The following is a 23,466-nucleotide window of genomic DNA, read 5'->3' as shown; positions in this document are numbered from 1 at the left end:
CGTCCCCTCTGTGACCAGAAGCCATAATGATCACAGTGGTTTTCGATTTAAATATTGCTGTGTACAGCATATACAGCAATGGTAATGGAAAGGTTTTTTTTAAATCTTGTATAGTACTTAAGAAAAGATAACCTCTGAAGTATTATTATGTGAGGTATAAAAAATAAAAATTCATACTATTTCTGAGGCTATTTTGGGTGTGCTTTTACATAATTACACATTTGACACTATTCAAGGACTCGCTTTTAGGTAATTTCTCAAGAATGTACATACTTAATGCAAACTGGATGTATATCTGAAAACTATATATAACTATGTCCTCAATACTAAATGTTTGCAATGTTTAAAGTAACACATGAAAGGAAACTGTCCATCTTCCACAGGACTGTGAGGTGAAATGGGTTTTTGCAGTCATAAATTTTTTATTATGAATGTATTGATCTTTAGGAATATAAATATTTCACCAGGAAGGTTAACGTGTTATTTTATGCTATTCTGTCCCCTGGTAAATGAGGAGCCCCTCGTCATTTATTTAATGGTTGTAGCAAAGGGGTTTTTTCTCATATTTTTGCAGGGGAAGACTGCCAAACAGATGCACATGAGACCAGGGGCCCCTGCTTCATGCCGGAAGCTGATGAAGCATTTGTATGTGAGTATTTTGTTGGTTTCTAATTTTGTGAAGGTGGATAAGCAGAGAGTATGGAAGCACCAATCAATGGCATAAGTATCCCCAGTCTATCCTATTATTACTCCCGCAGAAGCTTGAAATCTTATCTTCTGCAGCTGACCTCCCATCCTCGCATTGCATAGTATACTTTTCCATTCTGTTTATAGATAAGTCCTTGCTCCTAAGTTAATATTAGTGGTTAGTGCTGCCAGCACAAATGTAATCACAGCAAATGTCAGCAGTAGGATAGTGTTCTGTCTCCCATACAATATTTAGATGCCACTTATGTTACAGGTCGCAGATGTATGTCTTTTCAGATATTTAGTTGCTCCTTCTGACATCCTGTTGAAAATATCACACAGGACATGCCACTTGTACTCTATGATCTATAAAAAATTATAAAAGTTTTTGAATTACCTGCATTTCTTTATAATTACTAATTAAAATGGTTGTTCCAAATTATTCTCCAGATACATTGGCTGATATTGTCACCCAGTATACTGATCATAACAGGAGTATTTGTTATAGCATGTCATTTCATGAAGGCATTTATTATTCTTGTTGAAAAAAATGACAAACTGGGACAAAAGCATACAGTTTGGAGGCAAAAAAATCCATAACCGTCCCATGCAGGAGAACAGCAAGCTGGGGCGGTCCATTCCTCTCACTCACAGATAATCACCTCTGACAATTTAGGCAAGTTTTACATGTGCACTAAATAAACTATGAAGACATTGATACACAGAGACACTGTACAATAGCCATCACTTAGTCATAATAAAATAACCAATTTCAACGTTGTAAACTTTATCACCAGTCAGCATAAAACCCCTTTTTAAAGTTTGTCAGTTTAGAAAATTAAATAGTTTGAATGCATTGAAAAGATTGCATGTATAAACTGATTTATACATCCATTTAACTGCTTATCCTGGTCAGGGGCTTGGAGAGAGGGGTTAAGGTGGGCTGGGATGATTTGGATGGCATTCTGACACCTTCAATTAATAAATAAAGTTTTATTTATTATGTCAAGCAAGTTCAGTTTTCATGTGCTGCAGTCTGGCTTTCCTTCCAGCTGAGCCATTGAGATACTCAACAAATCAGAGAGAAATGTCATCCCACAGCCGTGCCCCCACGATCAATGCATGACCTTTATTCCTTCTTGCCAGTGGGTTCATGCATGCAGAAAAACTCCTGGTCACGATACTAACTAGCTACAAAATGGGAGTGAGTGTAGAATGGTAATTTCAAATGGAGTGTTTAAACAGAGCTCAACAAATATCACCAAACACAAGCTGTTTTACACCTTGCTGACATTCTGGCGAGCGCTTTGGCTAGCTTAGCTACAGTGAGGTTCGATTCCCTTCATAAGACCCTCACACATTTTCATACTTTGCCCAACTTAGTCATTTCTTCGTTTGAGGTGTATGTCTTTTGCAGACTGCTGGAGGTAACCGGAGTAATTACAATAAACAGAAGCAAGCTCGGGGAGAACGTACTAACTCACAAACAAAGAGGAAGCTGAACCCATTACGTTGGAGGTGTCAGGACACCACACCGCCCACTGAACCATTTATAGCCCATGATCAAACTTTTCATTAGACATATTTTGTGGCAGTCTGCGTGAAAAGAGGGATTATAATTGCTACATAGATGAAAGGATTATCAGCCACGTCAAATGTTAATAAACAAAATTAGCAGGGACATGATCATTCACTTAAAGTTCAAAGAACAATCTTATTTTGCCGCAAATTTAAGCCTTATAATTGCTTAAACAGGCAAATACAATGTTGGCTACAAATTTTATTGCAACTTGCTGACAAAACATTGTAGTCAAAAAAATATGCATTTATTTGAAAGTAGGCTATTTATTGTCTAACAGGAAAAAAATTAAGTGCTAGATAAATTAACAGCAATGTTGACATTTAGGAATTTGCAAAATGTTTTTAACTGCCATAAGTGTATTTGATGCAATGACTATTTCTGCATTGTCTTGCATGATGCAATGTGACTGACCCTGCAATTACCTGATGTATACAGTAGTCCTCCTGTATCTGGGGGTGACACGTTCCCAGACCTACCACGGGTGGCTGAAATTATAGATGAGGTCTGTGGATGGTCCGCCAGTATCTGCAAAGCTGTGACACACTTGCTGCATAGCATGTGTGTTGTAGCTGTGGAAAGTATCCATTTCATTTCACCGCCTATGTTAGCAAGTTACAGCAGCCACAGAGCCTGTGTGAGACACGCGTCCCAGGTGTGACTCACACCTCTTGGCAGCGGCTTGTCACCTAGAATGTTGGAGTGGCGTCTAATTTTCATGCGTGTGGTAAGCGGTTCCCAGCAGAAATAGATCGTTAAAAGATGTGTTCATATTCATTCTGACATCATACCGGCAAAATTGCATAACTGACACCTATCATTATAGTTTCAGTGTCTAGGCTACATATCATAGACATGAAAAAATATAAATATTAATTATTTTAACCATTTTCCAATTGCAGGTTATTGGAGGAGAAAGTTGAGGCCGCGTGTGTAGCAGAAAGTTCAAATGCAGGCTATAATTATAAGTTGGTAAGAACAGTAGGTGAAGCAGAGTTTTCAGATGAGCACACGCTTCTTAACTGTTGTCTGTCTAAACTAAATAGAAATTAAATTTATATTGTAATGAAGTGAAACATTATATTATTTGACTCGTAGTAGCAGCGCTGCAGCAGCAACGTGGGCAGTGTGGACAAACGCGCAGATCCACGCCGCATCCATGATCCACACGCGACACAGCTGTCCCGTGCCTTGCATGATTTTGTGTGCATACAAATGGCAAAGGTTCGTTTGATAAATTATGGATAGTAATTCAATACCAACATTAAATACAGTAATAAGTATATTGTACATTATTATAAAGTACTGTACAGTAGTATGCTCTCGAATGAAAGGGAATCTGTCATTATTGCCTAATTCTCAAGAGACAAGCAATGAAAAAGTATGTATCAAGGGATGACAGAGCAATGAAAATCATGCTTTTTATGTATTTTATGACACATACACTGCAATAACAGGGCAATGATTGTGATCAGTGAAAACACTAGAGGCAGATTGGATAAGAGTTCTGCTGAGAATCATGGGTTTAGGGACAAAGGGAGAAGAGTCATGAGGCAGATTTCACCATGTTACAGCCTGTATTCACTTGGCATTGTTTGAAACTTATGAATCGTTTTATTTCTGGAATTTTCCAGAATTTAAATTTTTTTTTGGATGGGTAACTGTAACCGAGGTTATTGAAATCATGGATACAGGAGTCCCACTGTATTTTTCTTCGGGTAATTTCATGTTTACCCCTCCATGACCATTACAATAATTCATCAATCATGTATCCCAGGCAGAAGCTATATTAGACCACAGGCAATATATAATAAAATACAGTATAAATGCAAAAAAGTAATAAACTCATATAGGTTGACATACTTTGTTTATAAAACAGTGCAGTTTTAAAATGTTGAGTTTAAATTATGTGATATTTGGTAAAGTGCAATTATTTAATTTCTTGCCACATGAGCTAAGAATGAATCCAACAGCAAAGATGAGAATGATTGTGATTGTCTTAGAGAGTGCATGCAGAGCTCATGTAAAAACATGGTGGTAAACTTCAGGAAGAGAAGAATGGTAGAAAACGGTAGAAACTGCTTGAGATTCAACTGCAACTTGAGATTGAATTGAAATGCTCCCAAACTTTTCATAGTTTCTGCCATTTTTTACCACCTTTTTCTTTATTTCATTCCATTCAAGTGTTATCAAGTTATTAACCTCTATTTGAAAGGTGGCTGACAGAATCAGGTAGTGCTAATTACAGCTAATTCCAGCTCTGGAGACACTGACAATAACCAAAAACTAGCCAGGTAATGGACAGAAGCAACTTTCTAATGCCAGAGATGACCATCAACTTATCCGATAGTGCCTTGTTGAAGTTGAAGGATGACCACAAGTGACCTTAAAAAATGGGAAACATTAAGTGGTGTATTGAGCAATTCATAACAGGCTCCTAGAAGCAGGACTGCAGACCCATAAAACAAGGAACTTCATCCATCAGAATCAGGGAAGAGCCAGGCTGGAGTTTGCAAAAAGATGTGTGTTTTATACAGGCACATACCCATTGAGAAATGAGTGAAACTGAATTTTTTTTCTGTGGTCACATAATTTTTCCAGAGCAGTATATGCATCACAGGAAACTTAATTTTGTGTCGCTATAAAGCCACTGTAACCAGCTGAGTTTACTGACTTCAAAATTTGCTCAGAGCGTTCATTAGACTGCTCATTCAGCAAAATTATCATTCTATCCACTAGCAATGGCATGGTAAAATATGAATATCTTGCAATATTGTGTAATACAGTCCCTCCATAAACTAAGGGACCTAACTGTTAGGAGCTAATTATGCTAGAATCATCAGATTACTAGCCAACAGATTACTGATTATAGTGTGTTTTGCCATATTTTAAAATACAGTTTGAGTGTGATTTTTGTACATTCTGGACTGTCGTGTGAATGGCGGAGATGTGCAATAAACTTCAGGTTTTGGGCTGAGTAATATTTTATGTGCACATTTTAATAATGCTTCCTAAAATACTTATTGACTTTAGCTGACCTGATCTTAACCTGAACACTGCCAATTTTCTCTATTGAAAGAGACTAAACAAATATAATAAAATGTAATCTTTTTCAGTAAACTGCAGTCTCTTATGCACACTTCATGCGGGTTGCCCAACCATGCTCGCCACTGACAGCATTTTGAACATGGTTATCATGCCGTCTGTGTGTCCACTTTTTATATTTTCATATTATAACTTTTCAGTAAATGTTTACCATAGCAGTATATACAGATGCAATATGGCAGTTAATGCACTGAACAAGGGTTGAGTACACTTTTTAAAAAATCTGGTTGGCAGATTATTCTCACACATAAACAAAATACTTTTTTTAAATCCAATTACCTGATTAATCATACAAATAATGGATAGAATACTCAATTATAAAATAATTGGTAGTTGCAGCCCTAAGCAGCATACTGTACTTATTATGAACCACCTATTATCATTATGCCTTTATTGTTAGATAGTAACTTTTTTCCCTTCATAGTTTTTACTTTGTTCACAGTATCATTTTGTGATGAATGGTAGATTATAATATACAATATTGCATCATTGTTAATGGAGATGTTAGTATCAAATTCTTTTTTTGTTCTGTTCCTTTCCAGCTAATTTGCTCATATATCATTCATGAGTACTACGCCAGGGAATATGTAGAAAGTGAAGAAAACATTTAGAAAACCAAGTTGATATGCCAGGCATCACTTTTACGGACAAAATTATTGGCATCCAACACAATAATTCCATTTATTTTACAGAGAAATATTTGATTCTCTTTTCCTATGTACATCATCTATATTTGGATGTATATTATAATGTTGGATTCCAAATAAACATGCAGAAGTGTGGAGTTCTGGAGTAACTTAACTGCTGAAAACAACATCAAATAACATCAGCAAAAATAAAAAGTTTCAATGCTACAAATACATTACTGGAGCATGCTGCTTGTCCTGAAATGAAGGATCCAAAAGTATCCAAGACGGATACAGCGGGAATGTTTAGCTGGGTGGCCAAAAGTGAACCCAAATTTGAATCCATTGTCATCATTAGACATTAACTGATTAACTGATCGGAAAATGATATTTTTAAATGGACCATCTCACCTCATTGTGTGATGACCTACCAGGAATCTGCCATGCAGCAGTCACCAATCAGCACCACGCAGACAGACAGCAACCGTGGTTTCTGTAGACCACCTTAAAGGGATGCTGACAAGAGGCAGCTGGTGGCTGCTAATTGTCTCGACTGAGGGGGGAGTGGGGAAGGGGGGGGTTGTCTTCCCCAGTGTAGTGTAAAGCTGATGCTGGAGAGAAGAACAGAGTGAGCCCAGGGTAAATAGATTTCGGTGCCACTTTACAATAAGGCTACCCATATAAAGGGTTTACGAATGATTTATAATCTAGTTATTAATTAGGTTGTAACACTTTGTCGATTATTAATAGACAATTTTAAACAAGTTATAACACTGTTTTCTTTTTATTAATGAGTTACTACCAGTGGTAAAAGGGAGCCTTATTGTAAAGTGGTACCCAGATTTCTTAAGCTTTCTATCCACACTCAGCTGGCAAATAAGTGACCAAGTGGTTTTGGTCACCAGTTCTGTGTCCATTTTTCCCTTGTCCCCAAATAAATGATGCCTCTGTAGGGGTATTTTTGTGCTCATTCTTAATACTCTAATACTATTTGAAGAAGTTGGAAAATAAAGTAAAGGTCAAAACTATAATGCTAGCTGGTGCTGGTCATTTGTGGACACTTCTCCAGGGCTGTTAAAGTCAAGTGGAAAAACAAATCTTCATTCTTTAATATAAGACTTAGAGTTTGTTCAACCACTGTAAATAAATGCTGTTTTTCAATTTGATTATTGTTTTTTTACTGTGGTACGTTTCACTTGTAGTACTTAACCTGTAATAAACTGTAGACTTCAAGTGTCCAAAAACCTTTGCCTGGCAGCACATATCATTCTGATGAGGGCATCATTAATTACATAATCAGAATGACGCATACATTTTATCAAACAAGGCCGACTAAACATAGTCTTTACACTTCAGTTAGAATTTGCATGACCTGAAGTAAAACCATATTGTGGGAACAACAATGGCAATATTTTTATGAATTGGGGATCTGTAGGATTTCCCAATGGGATTTTCCAAGTACAGACCCTTTCCAAAAATTTGAATATCATGGAAAAGTTTATTTATTTCCATAATTCCATTCAAAACGTTAAACTTTCATAGATTATAGATTCAGGGCCCACAACTTAAACGATTTCAAGTACTTAGTTGTTTATTTGTACATAATTAGAATACTTATTTGTACAAAATTAGAATACTGTGAAGACATCAGGCAAATTCTATAGGGCATGAATGTTTTAAACTGAGTGTCACACACAACTCATCTACTAAACTCAAAGCACCTGTACAGGTTTTCCCAGGTGTCATTAAATTGCTTCACTTTGGTTCAATTGTCTCAGTTAGGTTCAATATGGGGAAGACTACAGACTTGACAACTGGCCAGAAGAGCATCATTGATACCCTCCATAGGATGGGTAAGCCACAAAAGTTCATAGCTAAGGAGGCTGGCTGTTCACAGAGTGCTGTGTCCAAGCATATCAATGGAAAGTCTAGTGGAAGGGCAAAATGTGGCAGGAGAAGATGCACCAGCAGAAGAGATGACCGTGGGCTTCAGTGGATTATCAAACAGATAAGATTCAAGAATCTGGCAGAGATCCAGAAAGAGTGGAATGAGGCAGGAGTCACAGCTTCAAAAACCACCACATTCAGACGCATCCGGGAGATGGGCTACAACTGTAGGGTTCCTCAGGTCAAAACACTTCTGAGCCTGAGCCAACATCGGAAGCGTCTCAACTGGGCCAAGGAGAAGAAGGAATCAAGGTCCAAGGGTTTGGAGAAGATGGGTGAGGAACAGAACCCAAGATGCTTGAGGTCCAGTGTGAAATATCCCGAGTCAGTCATGATTTACGGTGCAATGTCCGGTGCAGGTGTTGGTACACTCTGCTTTCTTGAATCCAAGGTCAGCGCAACAGTCTACCAGAATGTTTTAGAGGACTTCATGATTCCTTCTGCTAAGGATCTGTATGGAGATGCAGATTTCATCTTCCAGCAGGACCTGGCCCCTGCCCATACCGCCAGAAGCACCAGAACCTGGTTTGATGGCCATGCCATCACAGAGCTTGACTGGCCAGCCAACTCGCCGGACCTAAACCCCATTGAGAATCTATGGGATATTGTCAAGAGGAAAATGAGGTCCACCAGACCCAAAAACAAAGAAGAGCTGACAGCAAGCATCAAGGAAATCTGGGCTTCCATAACTCCCAGGCAATGCCACAGGCTGATTGCCTCAATGCCACGGCACATCGAGGCAGTGATTAAGGCAAAGGGATTCCCAACCAAGTATTGAAGATTGACATATCGTTTTGAAAGTACCATATTTTGATTGATTTGATGTGGATCCTAATTTCTTTCTTTTTTTTCTGCAAAAATTGAGAAGTAAATGGTGATGTCTTCACAGTATTCTAATTTTTTGAATTCCTGTTGTCGTGGGTTTTATGAGCTGGAAGCCCAAATTATGTACAGATAAACGATTTCAAGTACTTGTTTAAGTTGTGGGCTCTGAATCTATAATCTATGAAAGTTTTAACGTTTTGAATGGAATTATGGAAATAAACTTTTCCATGATATTCTAATTTTTTGGAAAGGGTCTGTATATTTTTATTGTTTATTAGATGCAAAATAGCTGTCTTTAAAATTCCATGAACTTGCATAAGAATAACAACCTTCTTACCAACTGTAGCCAATTTTGTAATACTAAAGTCTTCAGCTTATCTAATTCATGTATAGATAACATCATATTTTGTCATTTCTAGTAAAAAAGCCATGATGTTAACATGTATGTTTAAAAAGCACTTTAGAGAAAATAGATTTTGGATTACTTGTGAATATGCTTTTATTCAGTTTTGAGATGAAGAAAAAAGTTTTTAATATATTAATTGTATGAATGTTTTGTTATGTTTACTGCTGGTTATTATAAGACTATTATAACTGCATGATGGAACCACAGCTGACAAATGTTCTCTTTTATTGTTCTACAGCAGCTGATGGTGAGGATCCTGCTGAAGCAGGTAGGATATATTTCTAGACCTAGTAATTGATCATCTTCCCATATTCATCATGCACTCCGATGTCTTTTCATTCTTTCAGTATTTGCTTTGTGTAATCTTTGGAAAACTTTGTAGCAGCTTCAATTGGAGCTTCGATTTTAACATTGGAAAATTTGACATTACTTTTGACACAAATGGGTAATAACTAGCAAGTCATATGCCATTCAAGGAATAGGATAATTGCAAGTCAGTTACAGATCCATTATAGATTAGATATTGTTGGAAGGAAGTGGCATGATAATCACAGGTGGAACATTTAGGTGTTGTTAAACAACTCCATTGTAATTTAGGATGTGCGTTTTGATTAGTACTACTGGACAACATTTTTCTCAGTAGTCCTAGTCTTCCTGCAGGTCCTTTTTTGTATTTTAGTGTAATTTTCCATCTCTCTTCACAAAGCTTTCAAGCAGCAGGGAAGCAACCCTACAGGACCGGCCCGGGCAATTATTTTCTGTGGCATAATCTGAGCTTCATTTTGTTACTATGTTAGCAAGAACTAAATTTGTGCTTTACTATGTCAGCAAGTCCCATGGAAGCTACAATAGAAGAGTTCCTTTTATGGAGAGGCTCATTTTCATGTGCCGGTATGGAAGTAGCAGGTGTTATTGTGATTATTGATGGAACTTAAGTATAAAACTTGATCATATGGGCCTTTAAATACCTTGTGCACTGGCTTTTGCCCAGGTTTGCCATAGGATGATTATGGCATAGTGTTCCCTGGGTAATGTGCAGGTGTACACTTGTGCCAAATATAGAAGTGAGGATTTGTTCATTTATGAATTAATTTATTATGCAAGGCTATAATTATGCACAAAGCCCAGATTTGTGTAGCATCTGTTCAGTTTTCATATTCACTGTTTATGCTATATAAGCCATAGAAAATTGTTGTTATGGGCAAACTAACAGAGTTGTTATAGGCATATTAATTTTGTTATAGGCAGGATATCCATCTATGCATCAGTGCTGTCATCGATCCAGTTTCTATACCTGTTTGTCCTTTGGAGGGACGTGGTTAGGCAGGATACATTAGAAGAACTAGACAAGGGGGCAATCGGAATGACAGCATTGTATTCACCGCACAGCCCTGTCACTTGCTGTACAAGTATAAATACCTATACATTCCAATTACAGTGACAACACCGACCTCTCATTCAAGATTTTATTTAAAACAGGGTCCCACAATTGATGTGTGAATAATAAATTAAACTTTTCAAAGTGGCAGTCAAGGCATAGGTGACTCAATTATGAGAAATCCTCCTGTTAAGAAATTTCATTCAAAACAGAGGAGGAACAACGGAGACTTAGATTAAAACATTTAATGTCCCTTTCTCCAACATCACTAGCATATAAAATGGCAGATTTAATGGATTCTTGAATATTTGAATATATACTTTGTCATGGGTTGTGGCTACAAGGACAATGATGTAGACAAGATACCTAGCTAATGTGTTCTGATACCACCAACTGTTGCTCAAACTTCCACTCAAAAAAAATATATACTCTTGCATTAATTTGATCAAATGTTATCAAAACTAAGGGGGTATAGCAGGAAGAGAAATTAACATACAAGGATTAATCCCCATGAACCGAATCAATGCATCCTGAGTACTGTAATCAGTATCAAGTGGTACCACTATGGTGGCCAACTCAGCACTGTGACTATCTATTTGGAAGACATTTGCGGTGCTGTAATTTAGTGAGGAACAGTGCACATACATGCAAGGTTATGAGGAATCTAGAGAGAACAGCAAAACGTAATACAATGACCATCAATGAACTGATGGGGAACTTGCTGGCAGTGAGTTCACATGGGTAAATTAAATGACTTAAAATAAATTAAATTAACTTCTTCTGAGCCTTACCAATCCTCGGCAATTTCACTGTAGTTTACCCATTTACTTACCATTAACTGTACTACAATCAAAATGGAATTAAACAAGCTTGCTCATAAAATTTATTTTCATATATTCACAGAGAAGCTTTCCTTGGATTCAAAAATAGAGGAAGACCCCGGGGGATATTTTGAAGATTCTAAATACAAGATTATTTCTGATTTCATTAAAGACATAAATGATTTTATAGCTTTAATGCCTTCACTACCATTCTAAAAGGTAGAAACTTTTGAAGATAAAGAACACCTTTTTTGACCAGGCGTGTCCAGACTTTTGACTGGTACTGTACCTGGAACGTTGATGGTGTGAATTAGTCTTGGGTGGTATTACAGTAATACAGTATACCCCGGTATTTAAAAATCCTGAAGGTGTCGTTGTGAATACCATTAAAAATACAGATATATCACTTTCTGTGAAACTGATATGGAGATGCTATGTTTAGGCGATGTATTGTAGTGCACACCGTTACTGGTGATTGGAGTTAAAAAATAATGTATATGTGTAGGTTAATGCCACAAAAACAAAATGTGCCTGAGAACGTTCGTGCTCCAGTGTGGTTACTGCCCCTTTTAGGGGGAAAACAAACCTTTGAATTTGAATGGCTGCTAATAGATTTCACAGGTATTACACAAGAAAATGCATAAAAAATGGTATATGCATAAAAAGTATAGATGAAATGGAAGCGTTACATACGTACTTTGGTGGCTGATGACAGGTGTCGGCATTTTGATAAACTTCATGGTATTGTTGGTCAGTGTTGTTTTAGCCGAACATCGGAATAGATTAATGATCCCACTCACTGGCCGGAGGTGTCATATTTTGACATTGATAACTTTATCATCAAGTCTGCAGGTAATGATGATTTCTGTCAGCTATGACTTTTTTTCTGTCTAGAGAGCTATATGTAGCTGCCTTCTTAGTCTGTCCACAGTGTTTACTTTACTGCTGTTAATGTGCGGATCCAGTTTTGCAGTTTCTTAATTGTGTTCAATAATGCGCAATTTAAAATAGTAATTATATAATGTAGACTTGACGTATTACCAGTGATAAAGTGTACATTGCAGACAAACAATTTGCTTTCGGCATCCCATAGGTTTCCTTCAGGGTCTTTCCGAATAGTCTGAAACTGTAAAAAAAAAATTTTTGCCCTCTCTTTCCCTAAGTGCGTTTTACTATTGACACTGCAGGACACAACACAACAACTTTTACGCATGATCATAACTAAGATAGCGATTTGCTGCCAGTCAATTTTACGACTTTGTGTTTCCCCAAAGATGTGCAGGTCCACCAAAACTACTTCAAGCTGATGTCATGCTGCTCTGGTCCCAAACATACGTGAACCCTAGTGCATATGTGGGGCATGCAGGGCAGTGACAGTGGTGCCAATAAACTAAGGTTGATCTTTTAAACCCTTCAACAAGGAGTTGTCTCCTTGTTTCCCTAGTGCTTAAATTCCACACTGATAAGCCTGGTTAGGAGTTTACAGTTTTTTTTTCCACAAGTTCATATACAATCAATTATATTATTCTAAATGTAGCCTTTATTGCATTATTATACCTGTTATTTGGCATATCAATAAGCAATTATATAATGAGATATTCAAATTTCATACATGCTGGAATGGTCTGACTACTATCACTTGTGCCTTATGCAAGACTTTCTGTAAAGGAGTACTGAAAAGCTATTTGATTTTCTATTGTAATTGAATACTTACATTTCTGGTTTGAGAGTGGCACTTGAAATTAATAGATGTGCTGTTTTCTGATTGATGCAAATTCACCTTGACTGTGCTCGCCTTTGTGCATGTGAAATTTGTGAAATATACTATGTGTATTATACTGTGAAATATACATTACAAAATCATAGTAAAAAGTATGAGTGCCTTGCTTGAAGTCAAGTGATCCACGCAACAGGCATTTATTGGCATGTTCTGATTTAAATTGTATTTATGCCTTAATCTGAACTGCGAAGGTAAATATACAGACTGATTGTCTGAGAAAGTGCTACTGAATGACCTGCTGAGCAAGAAACCAGTTTCTCCAAAAATCTTCCAACAGGAACTACACGTGGCGGGATGCAATAATCAGGTTTCAGGGTGTAAATTGTTTCTATCAACTTGCAGCGCATATGTGTCAAGGCATAGCCAGTGGTCGACTAGCTAGTAGACAAGCTATGTGACATGAATAAAATGAATAACTCATCCTCTATTCTCAAATGGATTAACACTAGCCCAAAGAACTCTACAGCCCTAGGACCTTGCTTTTGACATTGAGGAGTTCTAGTTGTCTTGGAATACCGTGCATGTTCATAACATGGTGTGAGTTTTCCACCTCTATTAGCATGATGGCATGTGATTTGAATATTTTGTGGAAGAACAGATCCTTCCTGCCAATTTTCATTTCATTACAGTTCATACCAACAATACACACTTTGGTGTTTATTTTTTGCATGGTAGTTCTTAATGCATAATGCATGTATTTTCTAATCCCTTTTGAACAACAAAACAGTGCTTATTATGAACAATATTTTACAGTTTTCAATCTTTTCAATTTCAAAGAGAATTTTGTCCACCTCCCACACAGAATGTCTTATACATGCTAAAACATTTCCTTTAGTTAGATTGTTATGTTTAATTATAAAGAAAAACATTTTTTAACACAAATGGTTTGTGGAACTATCATCCAGTAAGCTGGAGATGCATTTTAAATGTGTAGATTTAATTTTTATTTTGACTCTATTAGCATGCTATGTTTAGGTGATGCAATTTTTATTTTATTTTATTTTGTTTATTGTTGGCTGATGTGGGCTGGAGGTGACATACACCACTCTTAAACTCTATGTTTATTTTTCCTACATTAGCATGGTGCCTTGTTCATTGGTTGCATATAATTGTACCAAGTTTGGGTTTTACTATATAAATAATATTTTTAGAAGCAGTTCTTGAGAAAAATCTTCGTTTAAACCCATACTTTTTCTCGCCATTTTAGGCCCTTGCCAACCGAACCCATGTCATAACGGAGGAGTGTGTGTAATTAGCGAGACCTACAGAGGTGACACCTTCATTGGATATGTCTGCACGTGTCCACCAGGCTTCAATGGGATTCACTGCCAGCACAGTAAGATTATTTTTTATATTGCTATTTTTATCATTTCTATGAAATTTTACAGTAGTATCTTAAATCCGTTCAGATGCAGAGAATTTTTTTTCTTTCCTTAATGAATTGTTTGCACATTTAGTGGAAATTATCTGGTTCAAATTTTGCAGTCACACTGAACTGCGGGTTGGTAAAAATTCTAAATGTATAAGTAATTTAAATATGCCAAAAATCATTTTAACAGAGAACTTTGTTTGAATTGAATGAACTTGTTTCATAGCTGCTATGAAAAACCATTCATGTTTGCGTTGGGGTGGCTGTGTGAGGAGCTTCGTTGCCTCACACTGGATGCTTGGTCTTTTGGGGTTTATCTAGATTCATGCAGTTAAGTTTATAGTGTCTTGAACTTCCCCTTTGTGAATGATTGCATGTGCCCTTCAATGGAATGACATCCTGTATCCCTGCATTTTGTCTTGTGCTGCTTGGAATAGATTGCAGGCCTCCCTGCAAGACTACACTGCATAAGCAATTGGAAGATGTATGGATGTTTGCTTATGTGTGGGTTACACATTTTCTTGCTTTAAAAGTTTTAATTTAAAAACACATGGTATTTAGTACAGCTCCATACCTGATCTCTGGAAAACCTTAAACATTTTTATAGTTATAGGTCACAATGCAGGTGCTCTTTGGGGCTAAACAAGCATATGGAGAAGTGAGTGTATGATGGACTCCTGCTGATGTATGCTGAACCGTTAGAAATTATCTGGATTTCCAAATTAATGGCTTCTGAGATGTATTCTGCATAATAATATATTTAAGTTGCGATTGAATAAATGTATTGCATAATTCATTAATTATGTTCATTGCTATAACCACAACAATAATATTTAACACAGATTGCAAATTTCTAAAGACAGCCAACAGTCAGCTTGACATTCTCCCTAGGAGATGGTGTCCTGTAAAGATCAGTAGCTGAACAATAAATCCTCACATGAACGGCAAAGAATCCTGCAGTCTTCAGTATCTGCAGTCTTCTCTTGCACTTGACAATCTCTGCGTTCGTGAGTCTACCACGGTAAAAACACTGAACAATAGTAGTGTTCATGAGAGGATACCACAGAGGAATCTATTGTGCTCCAAAAAAAACATTACTGCTGATCTCAAGTGAGCAAAAGACCACCTGGATGTCCCACACAGTACCACAACAGTGTTTTGTGGACATATCAGACAAAAGTTGTACATAGTGTTATATTTGAAGAAAACAAGACACTGCATACCAACAACAAAACATCATCCCAGCTGTGAGGCACAGTGGATGGAGTTCAGTGGTTTGGGTGATTTTAATCACTGAGTAAATCAGTTACCGACCAAAATGCTCTGATCCTATTGAGGATGAAAAAAAATATCTTTTGGTGCCAAATTCTGATACCCAAACAGTAATTCTAAGTGTCTGTGAGCTAAAAAGCATGCAGCATACTTGTGTAAAGATCTAAAGTTGCTGGTGAGTGACAGTCTAACACAGGGGTGGGCAATCTTATCCGCAAAGGGCCGGTGTGTATGCAGGTTTTTGGGATAACCTGTAGGTCAGCTGTTGAAACCCAGATGTGAGGACTCTTCAGCCAATCAGTCCTCTAATTAGTGAACTAATTAGGGACTTGCAGCGAAAACCTGCATACACACCAGCCCTTTGCGGATAAGATTGGCCACCCCTGGTCTAACATAACGTTAGACAAACACGTCATAAAGGTTAGAAGGAAAAACGTATGCCAAGAGACAAACTCGGGTATGTGTGTTATTGTTTTAGTTTGTTGTGAAGTTTAAAAAATGTCCAAGAAATCAAAAGCTTGGCTCCACAGGGTTTCAGACTGCGATCATTTTTGGAGACAGTGTGACTAAACTTTATAACTAGGTGCACCAGTGAGACAAATATGGCCCTTATTTATGCCCAGATATGGCCCCCATATCATCGTGTATCACGTGAAGCACCTGGAGAGAGCGAGAATTGGTGTGTATGTGTAAGCATGTGTGTGTGAGCAAGATACTGTAGATGCGCTTACAGCGATAGCATGCGGATTGGTTGACCACAAGCGCTGACGCTATAGAGGTTACACAGAAGTTATGCGGAAGTGCAGGAAAAGAGACAGAAGTAGCAGAGCAAAAATTGAGCAGATGGATTTATATTTGTACCTCAATAAGTCTGAATTCCTTTTTTGCTTGTGTCTCCATATATTGCTGGTGCTGGCGGTGAAAAATGAAAGGTCGATCTGGCCAGGTTTATTTATGAATTATGTCCCATTATGATCGTGATTGATCCCTCCAGTAACTAACCAATATCTAACAAAATGGGGCTTGTTCAAATAAAAGATTTGTGCTGTAATGTTTACTGTATTTTTGTTGTTGAACTTGATTTAAAAGCATATTGGTATAAAAAAAGTATTGTTCAAGAACTAGTATCAAATCAAGGTATTGTTCTGGTACTGGTATCAAAAAAATTTGAACGATGCCCCGCCCTAGGTGTATGGCCCAGCAGGTTAGGAGTTCGGAGTCTTCCCATGTCCAGAATGGTCATTGGTTCAAATACTATAGCCAGTGATATCGTTGTTGGGAATCCCAACTGTATGGCCTCACTATATTAGGCAATATATATAATATAATGTATTAGGCAATCAATTAGTGATTGAACTCGGGTGAGAAAATCTTTAATTTCTCCTCTGGTGTTCAGGTTGGAACACGATGGATTAGCCAAACAAATATAAATTTGATTATAAGAATAAGTGTTGTTTGTTCTGGCTTGATGTTTTGTTTTATTCTTAAAGCAATAAAACTATTAATTTAAAATGAACTTTGATTATTTATGAATGTTGCAAAATAAAATCAATACTGGTATAATATCTTCTAAACAAGGAGCTATATTGATTCTATGTGATCATCCTGTGAACGTTTGATATTTCAGTGATATCAATATATAGAAATTACAATGATAATCTGATGGTGAATAGACAGAGAAAAGGTTCTGTTTTCCAGCCTAGCCAAGTATCTATTTACTTCATGGATGAGCAATAAATTTTGATCATTGTGGTTGCCTTCCCATTAGTAATATTCACTGAGAAAATGAGTCATGCATAACATCCATATAGGAAATACTGAGTTACTCAATTAACAAATAATACATGACATAAATGATAAAGGCAGTTTTAAATTTTATAGGGTTGAAAAAATAATTTTCATCCACCTACTCTCAATCTGAATCCCAACTTTAATTATTTTTCTATTATATATGTGACACATGATTTAATTCTTATTAATTTCCTTAGCCCAAGGGGTCTTGTAAACAGCATTGTTTTCCTGTTAGTTTCAAGAAAAGTTATGGTGTGATTTTATACATTATCACCTTACAGTAGTTTTCAGTTGTTGCTCATGGACATATAATGAAAGTGTCTCAGTGGATCTACCTGGAAAGAAAATTTCTTAGATAGATTCCACCAATCTTAAGGAATTAACTGCTTATCCCCCCCCCCCCAAAAAAAGAAAAAAAAAAAATTCTTTTACCAGAAGCCCACTGCACTTAACCTGAAAAAGAAGGCATACTGTAGCTGTACCAAAACTACAAGTGATTCATCAAGCAGGAAACAGGGGTTATGCCCTTGATGATTTTGGCAACAAGAAAAATGTGGAACATGGACTATTTGATTTACATTGTGGACCTAATTGAAATCTGCTGAAACCCTTTTTATACTGAAAATGAAAGCATGGTCATAGCCTACTACAGTTATACTTGTTCGTTCTCGTGAGTATGAGAATCTTTAAAAAAAATACATGTTACAGTGAAATACATTGTTTGAATTTTGTGTAAAGCAACTGACATTACCTTTCCTTATTAGGTACATTAAAATTATTAAAATCCTAAGCCGCACTGCACGATCTTGCCTCATCTGTCAGTCTACCCTTGCTACTCCGAAGAAGGGAAATGTGGAGCGGCATTTTCGGACTGTTCATAAAAACTACGACATTAACTTCCCTCCGAAAAGCGAGTTGAGAAAGAGAAAGGTGAAGGAACTAAAATCCCAGTTCATTTAAAAAATACTTTATTTATCCCAAAGGGAAATTAATAATAATAATAAAGAATACTCAATATATTTATAAATAAATAAATGTTTTGCATTTTTATAGTAGGTAGATCATTTTCACTTGGTTATTTATATGTAGCTCGCAAGCTGAAAAAGTGTGGGCACCCCTGCTGTAGTGTGTAAACTTGTTTGGATTATGTAATTGATTGCATTATTATTTTATCAGCAATACATTCTAATGTTTCTGTCCATGCTACTAATAATACTAACATTTACACCATATCTATTGGTTAAACATATTTGCTTGTTAACAAAATTGTTCTGAGGGAAAAAAGCCAAAGCATATATTTAACTCCGGAGTAAAAATCAGCCTTTAGACATTTATCGTGATAATTATCAATATTGACTGATATGAACATTTTTGGAATTTTTTGGCATATCACCCAGCTCTACTGCTCCCTTAGAACGTACTGGAGTTGGTGCAGATCTTGCTGGTGCTCCTTGTTTCAGCGCCCAGTGTGTATTTTTGGCCCAAAAATACATCTAGAATTCAAATATAATTTGCCTTAGCGTGTCCACCAGAGCTGACCTGCCCTATAGGCAGCATAAGCTGAGGGTGTCATTTGATTAATGGATCTGAAAGAATGAGTGAAAAAATAAGAAGGAATCCCTCAGGTTGCATTCTGTGACATTACTTTTATTTACGATTGTTTTAATATTTCACTACTTTTTTTAAAATGGATGCTAGCTAGCTATTTACCAACCAGATACCCTGTGCTACTGAGATGTTTTTAATACACATTTATTGACTAAATTTGTTTTCTGTTGCTCTGGGTGAGGGTGGTGCTCAATAGAATCTAACCTATGCCTCGTTTCCACCAGTGCGGTGCAGGACTTGGTGCCGGGCTTAACTGGATCTGTGCATTTACACCGTAAAAGAATGACCCTGGGCCAGAAAATGTAGCTCCAGTATGGCACCATGGAAAAGCTGGTCTTAGAATTTTGAACTGTAACGTCAGGGGAAAGGGGACATATTATCTCGTGCATACCTTAGCATAAAAAAAACTAATATGTAATAACTCATATAGTTTTGTCTAATATCTCCCGGGTCAGCAGTGATACAACTTGGCAGCTTATTAGCAGAATAACATTAAGCTTTTTTATTATGTGAAAAACAAGGGATCGATCTGCTGCCCAGACTTAATAAATTACAAACAAGTCTCTCATCAAATAAATTAACTATTGTGATGCTCGAGTGGCAAAGACATCATGAGGACAGCAAAGTTCAATTTATTATCAAACTCTTTTATTGTGCAATTCATAAAAGGACAGTGGTAAAACGACAAATGAGAATAAACTCACTTAAACAGACTGGGGAGAAATACAGCCTTTAAGCAGTGGATACAGGCAACAGAGACAGAGTACAATGAGCCATACTCTGAAATCTATGAGACTTAGAGGCTAACTTTCCTTTTTTGGCAGCTTATAAAAAGTTAAATCCAGAACAGGTCAGAATACATCTCTGGCTGCCATGAGTAGTTGCGGTAGTTGATGACGTTGACGCTGAAAATTTGTCTGCATGAATACGGTAGCGCCAGGCAGACCGAGGCATTGCAAAAGTGGTGAATGATGGGGAGACCTGCTTACTAGGAAGAACCGAACCAAACGTAACAGGGAAACACATGGAGGTCAGAGGCCGAACTGTAAGGTATACACACAGTGGGAAATTTATACAAAGCTAAGGAGATGCAAGGATCGGACAGGTTTCACATAAGACACGGGCAAGCATACACACCACAATCAGAAAGTACAACTATTACCAACGACAATACAACAAGCGGCTATTTACAATTACTCAGAGGCATACTTGGACATGCAGACCCTGCTACACCATTTTAAATCGAGGCATTATTTTCTTTTAATTTCACTTTGTAGTTATGGGAGTACTTCAAATTATCACAAAACAAAAAGGTGGTTTGTACACTGTGCAAAGTTTAGATGGTGTACCACCGTGACACTAGTGCTACGCACGAGCACCTGAAGAGAAAACGCATAGACGCTTCTCTAGATAATGGACAACTAGAGTACGCAAAACCACATGTTGTCTATTCATGTTTATTAAATTACCATTAGTACAGAGAGCTTGTATTTAGCAGCTACAGTAGTACAGTATTGTTGGGACCAGTGTTATCGTAAGCTAAACTTGACTTCAGTGCTTCCATGATTTACCAAAACAGTCACATGTGGCATGTTCCGCTAACGCAATTTAATAAGGATAAGGATTCACAGAATTTATACAGATTGCTATACCTTTTGGGCATCACAATATGCCTCTCATTGATATTTTAGGCATACTACTAATCTGCTTATTGAATTTTAGGCGTGAGTAAGGTACAGAGTGCAGAAAAGTCTGCATTCATTATCTAAACCCCTGCAATAACAAAGAGTTTGTTCTTGTCAAAATAAAAATAGTCGATAGATTAATTGACAGAAAATAGTTGTTTGTGGCAGCCCTAAATAAATCCAAAAAAACAGAATTCATAGAACCATTACTTTTTCTCAATTCCACCTTACGTAACATTTCTGTTCCATTGTTTTTTGAAACCGGTGGAAATGAGGGCAGTTTCTCAAAAGTCGCCAAGTGAGAGCCAGTCCAGTACCAGCACTATGTTGGAGGAAATGAGGTACTAGAGCACCAGAACCTGGTGTCAACCACTAAAGACATGCAGATCAGCTTGGAGGGGCCCTATTACAACAGTTTAATCCCCATCCTGCTGTGGACGGCTGACTGAACTCAAAGTGGTGCAGATGACCTGCTTGTAAAAGCTGCTGGAATAGTGATATCCTTTGTGTCTAATGGGACTACTCAGACTGTGTTTGACATTTTGAACTAATAAGTAATTTATTATAGAGATGTTCATATGTTTATACTGTTTATACAATCTAAAGCAGTTCAAAATATAAATAATTACATAATTATTAGATTGAAGCGGAAATAATTGAAAACCTAGCATATTTATTCAAATAATTTGGCTTATAAATGTCTCCTTGTATGCCTTAAATAGTGAAAACACTGCATTTTCATTGCCCCCTAAATTTCTTTATGTGCTCCTAAGTTGTTCAGCGTAGGAGCACATGTGCTCCTTGGGAAAAAGAAATAATCGAGCCCTGTGAGCATAAACTTTTCATGGAAGTGCGAGTGACTTTTTGCATGAGCCGCAAACTTCTCAACACGCTTTTCCCAATTTCTAACGCCTACACTCACAAAGGCAGAGTCTGACTTGCTAGCAAATAGTGAGTTTTTGAACAGACTTTGGCTCAGTGGAAACATAAAACCCCTTTTAAAGTGGCACTGTATTGCAGCCAGGGAAAATTTTCAAAGCACTTTTGCTGAAAGGATAACATAGCTCGAGTCTGCACAACCATGAACTGGGGATGAGGACGTGCATGCTTTGTGCAGGTGATGATACCTGAATCATCAAATCCTTTTCTCTCCCTGATGTCTATGCTGAGCTGGTCCTTGACATGTGGCTCAGTCCTCTGCTACAGACATGGCATGATAACTTGTCACGCACAAAATAACTGTCTATTAAAGAGCTACAGATACATGTCAGTAACTGTAAAACATATATGTCAAATACATTTTTAAAAAATAACTCACTTTCTTGACTGGATTTGTGTAGTCATGTCCCCACATACAGTACCTACTGTTTCCTTGCCAGAGCATTTATGTTCTCACTTGCTCACCTGAAACTCCCCTGCCAGTCTGACCGCTGCTCTCTCTCTCTCTCTCTCTCTCTCTCTGTCTCTCTGTCTCTCTGTCTCTCTCTCTCTCTCCCTCTAAAATGAAACCACGTGGACCAGAAAAAATGTCACTCACTACTATGGGCAACTCTTGCAAGTCTATTAACGTGCTCAACAATGTTTACTTGCCACAGCATTTTCATTCTTTTACCTGATCACCTGTCCCTCATATCCCTCTCTGGTCACCTGTGCATCCTGTGCCTCATATCCCTCTCTGGTCACCTGTGCATCCTGTCCCTCATATCCCTCTCTGGTCACCTGTGCATCCTGTCCCTCATATCCCTCTCTGGTCACCAGTGCATCCTGTGCCTCATATTCCTCTCTGGTCACCTGTGCATCCTGTCCCTCATATCCCTCTCTGGTCACCTGTGCATCCTGTCCATCATATCCCTCTCTGGTCACCTGTGCATCCCGTCCCTCATATCCCTCTCTGGTCACCAGTGCATCCTGTGCCTCATATCCCTCTCTGGTCACCTGTGCATCCTGTGCCTCATATCCCTCTCTGGTCACCTGTGCATCCTGTCACTCATATCCCTCTCTGGTCACCTGTGCATCCTGTGCCTCATATCCCTCTCTGGTCACCTGTGCATCCTGTCCCTCATATCCCTCTCTGGTCACCTGTGCATTCTGTGCCTCATATCCCTCTCTGGTCACCTGTGCATCCTGTCCCTCATATCCCTCTCTGGTCACCTGTGCATCCTGTCCCTCATATCCCTCTCTGGTCAACTGTGCATCCTGTCCCTCATATCCCTCTCTGGTCACTGTGCATCCTGTGCCTCATATCCCTCTCTGGTCACCTGTGCATCCTGTGCCTCATATCCCTCTCTGGTCACCTGTGCATCCTGTCCCTCATATCCATCTCTGGTCACCTGTGCATCCTGTCCCTCATATCCATCTCTGGTCACCTGTGCATCCTGTCCCTCATATCCCTCTCTGGTCACCTGTGCATCCTGTCCCTCATATCCCTCTCTGGTCACCTGTGCATCCTGTCCCTCATATCCCTCTCTGGTCACCTGTGCATCCTGTGCCTCATATCCCTCTCTGGTCACCTGTGCATCCTGTCCCTCATATCCCTCTCTGGTCACCTGTGCATCCTGTCCCTCATATCCCTCTCTGGTCACCTGTG

The 23,466-nt window shown here is 38.0% G+C and overlaps 1 protein-coding gene across 2 annotated transcripts in view; it reads left to right on the top strand.

Moving 5' to 3' along the window:
• Positions 1-23,466, top strand: part of edil3a (EGF-like repeats and discoidin I-like domains 3a) — a 96,939-nt gene that overhangs the window by 15,360 nt on the left and 58,113 nt on the right. The window contains exons 2-4 of one of the 2 annotated variants that reach the window (XM_023824064.2): positions 575-649; positions 9,417-9,443; positions 14,362-14,490. In XM_023824064.2, coding sequence (XP_023679832.1) covers positions 575-649; positions 9,417-9,443; positions 14,362-14,490 — 231 coding nt within the window. Of the gene's footprint in view, positions 1-574; positions 650-9,413; positions 9,444-14,361; positions 14,491-23,466 lie in introns of both variants that reach the window. The other variant, XM_023824062.2, reaches the window with a different exon arrangement.

This window comes from Paramormyrops kingsleyae, chromosome 2, assembly GCF_048594095.1.
Source record: "Paramormyrops kingsleyae isolate MSU_618 chromosome 2, PKINGS_0.4, whole genome shotgun sequence".
Classification (NCBI taxonomy): domain Eukaryota; kingdom Metazoa; phylum Chordata; class Actinopteri; order Osteoglossiformes; family Mormyridae; genus Paramormyrops; species Paramormyrops kingsleyae.
The sequence above is the reverse complement of the archived record's forward strand: the minus strand, read 5'-3'. Positions and strand labels throughout refer to the sequence as shown.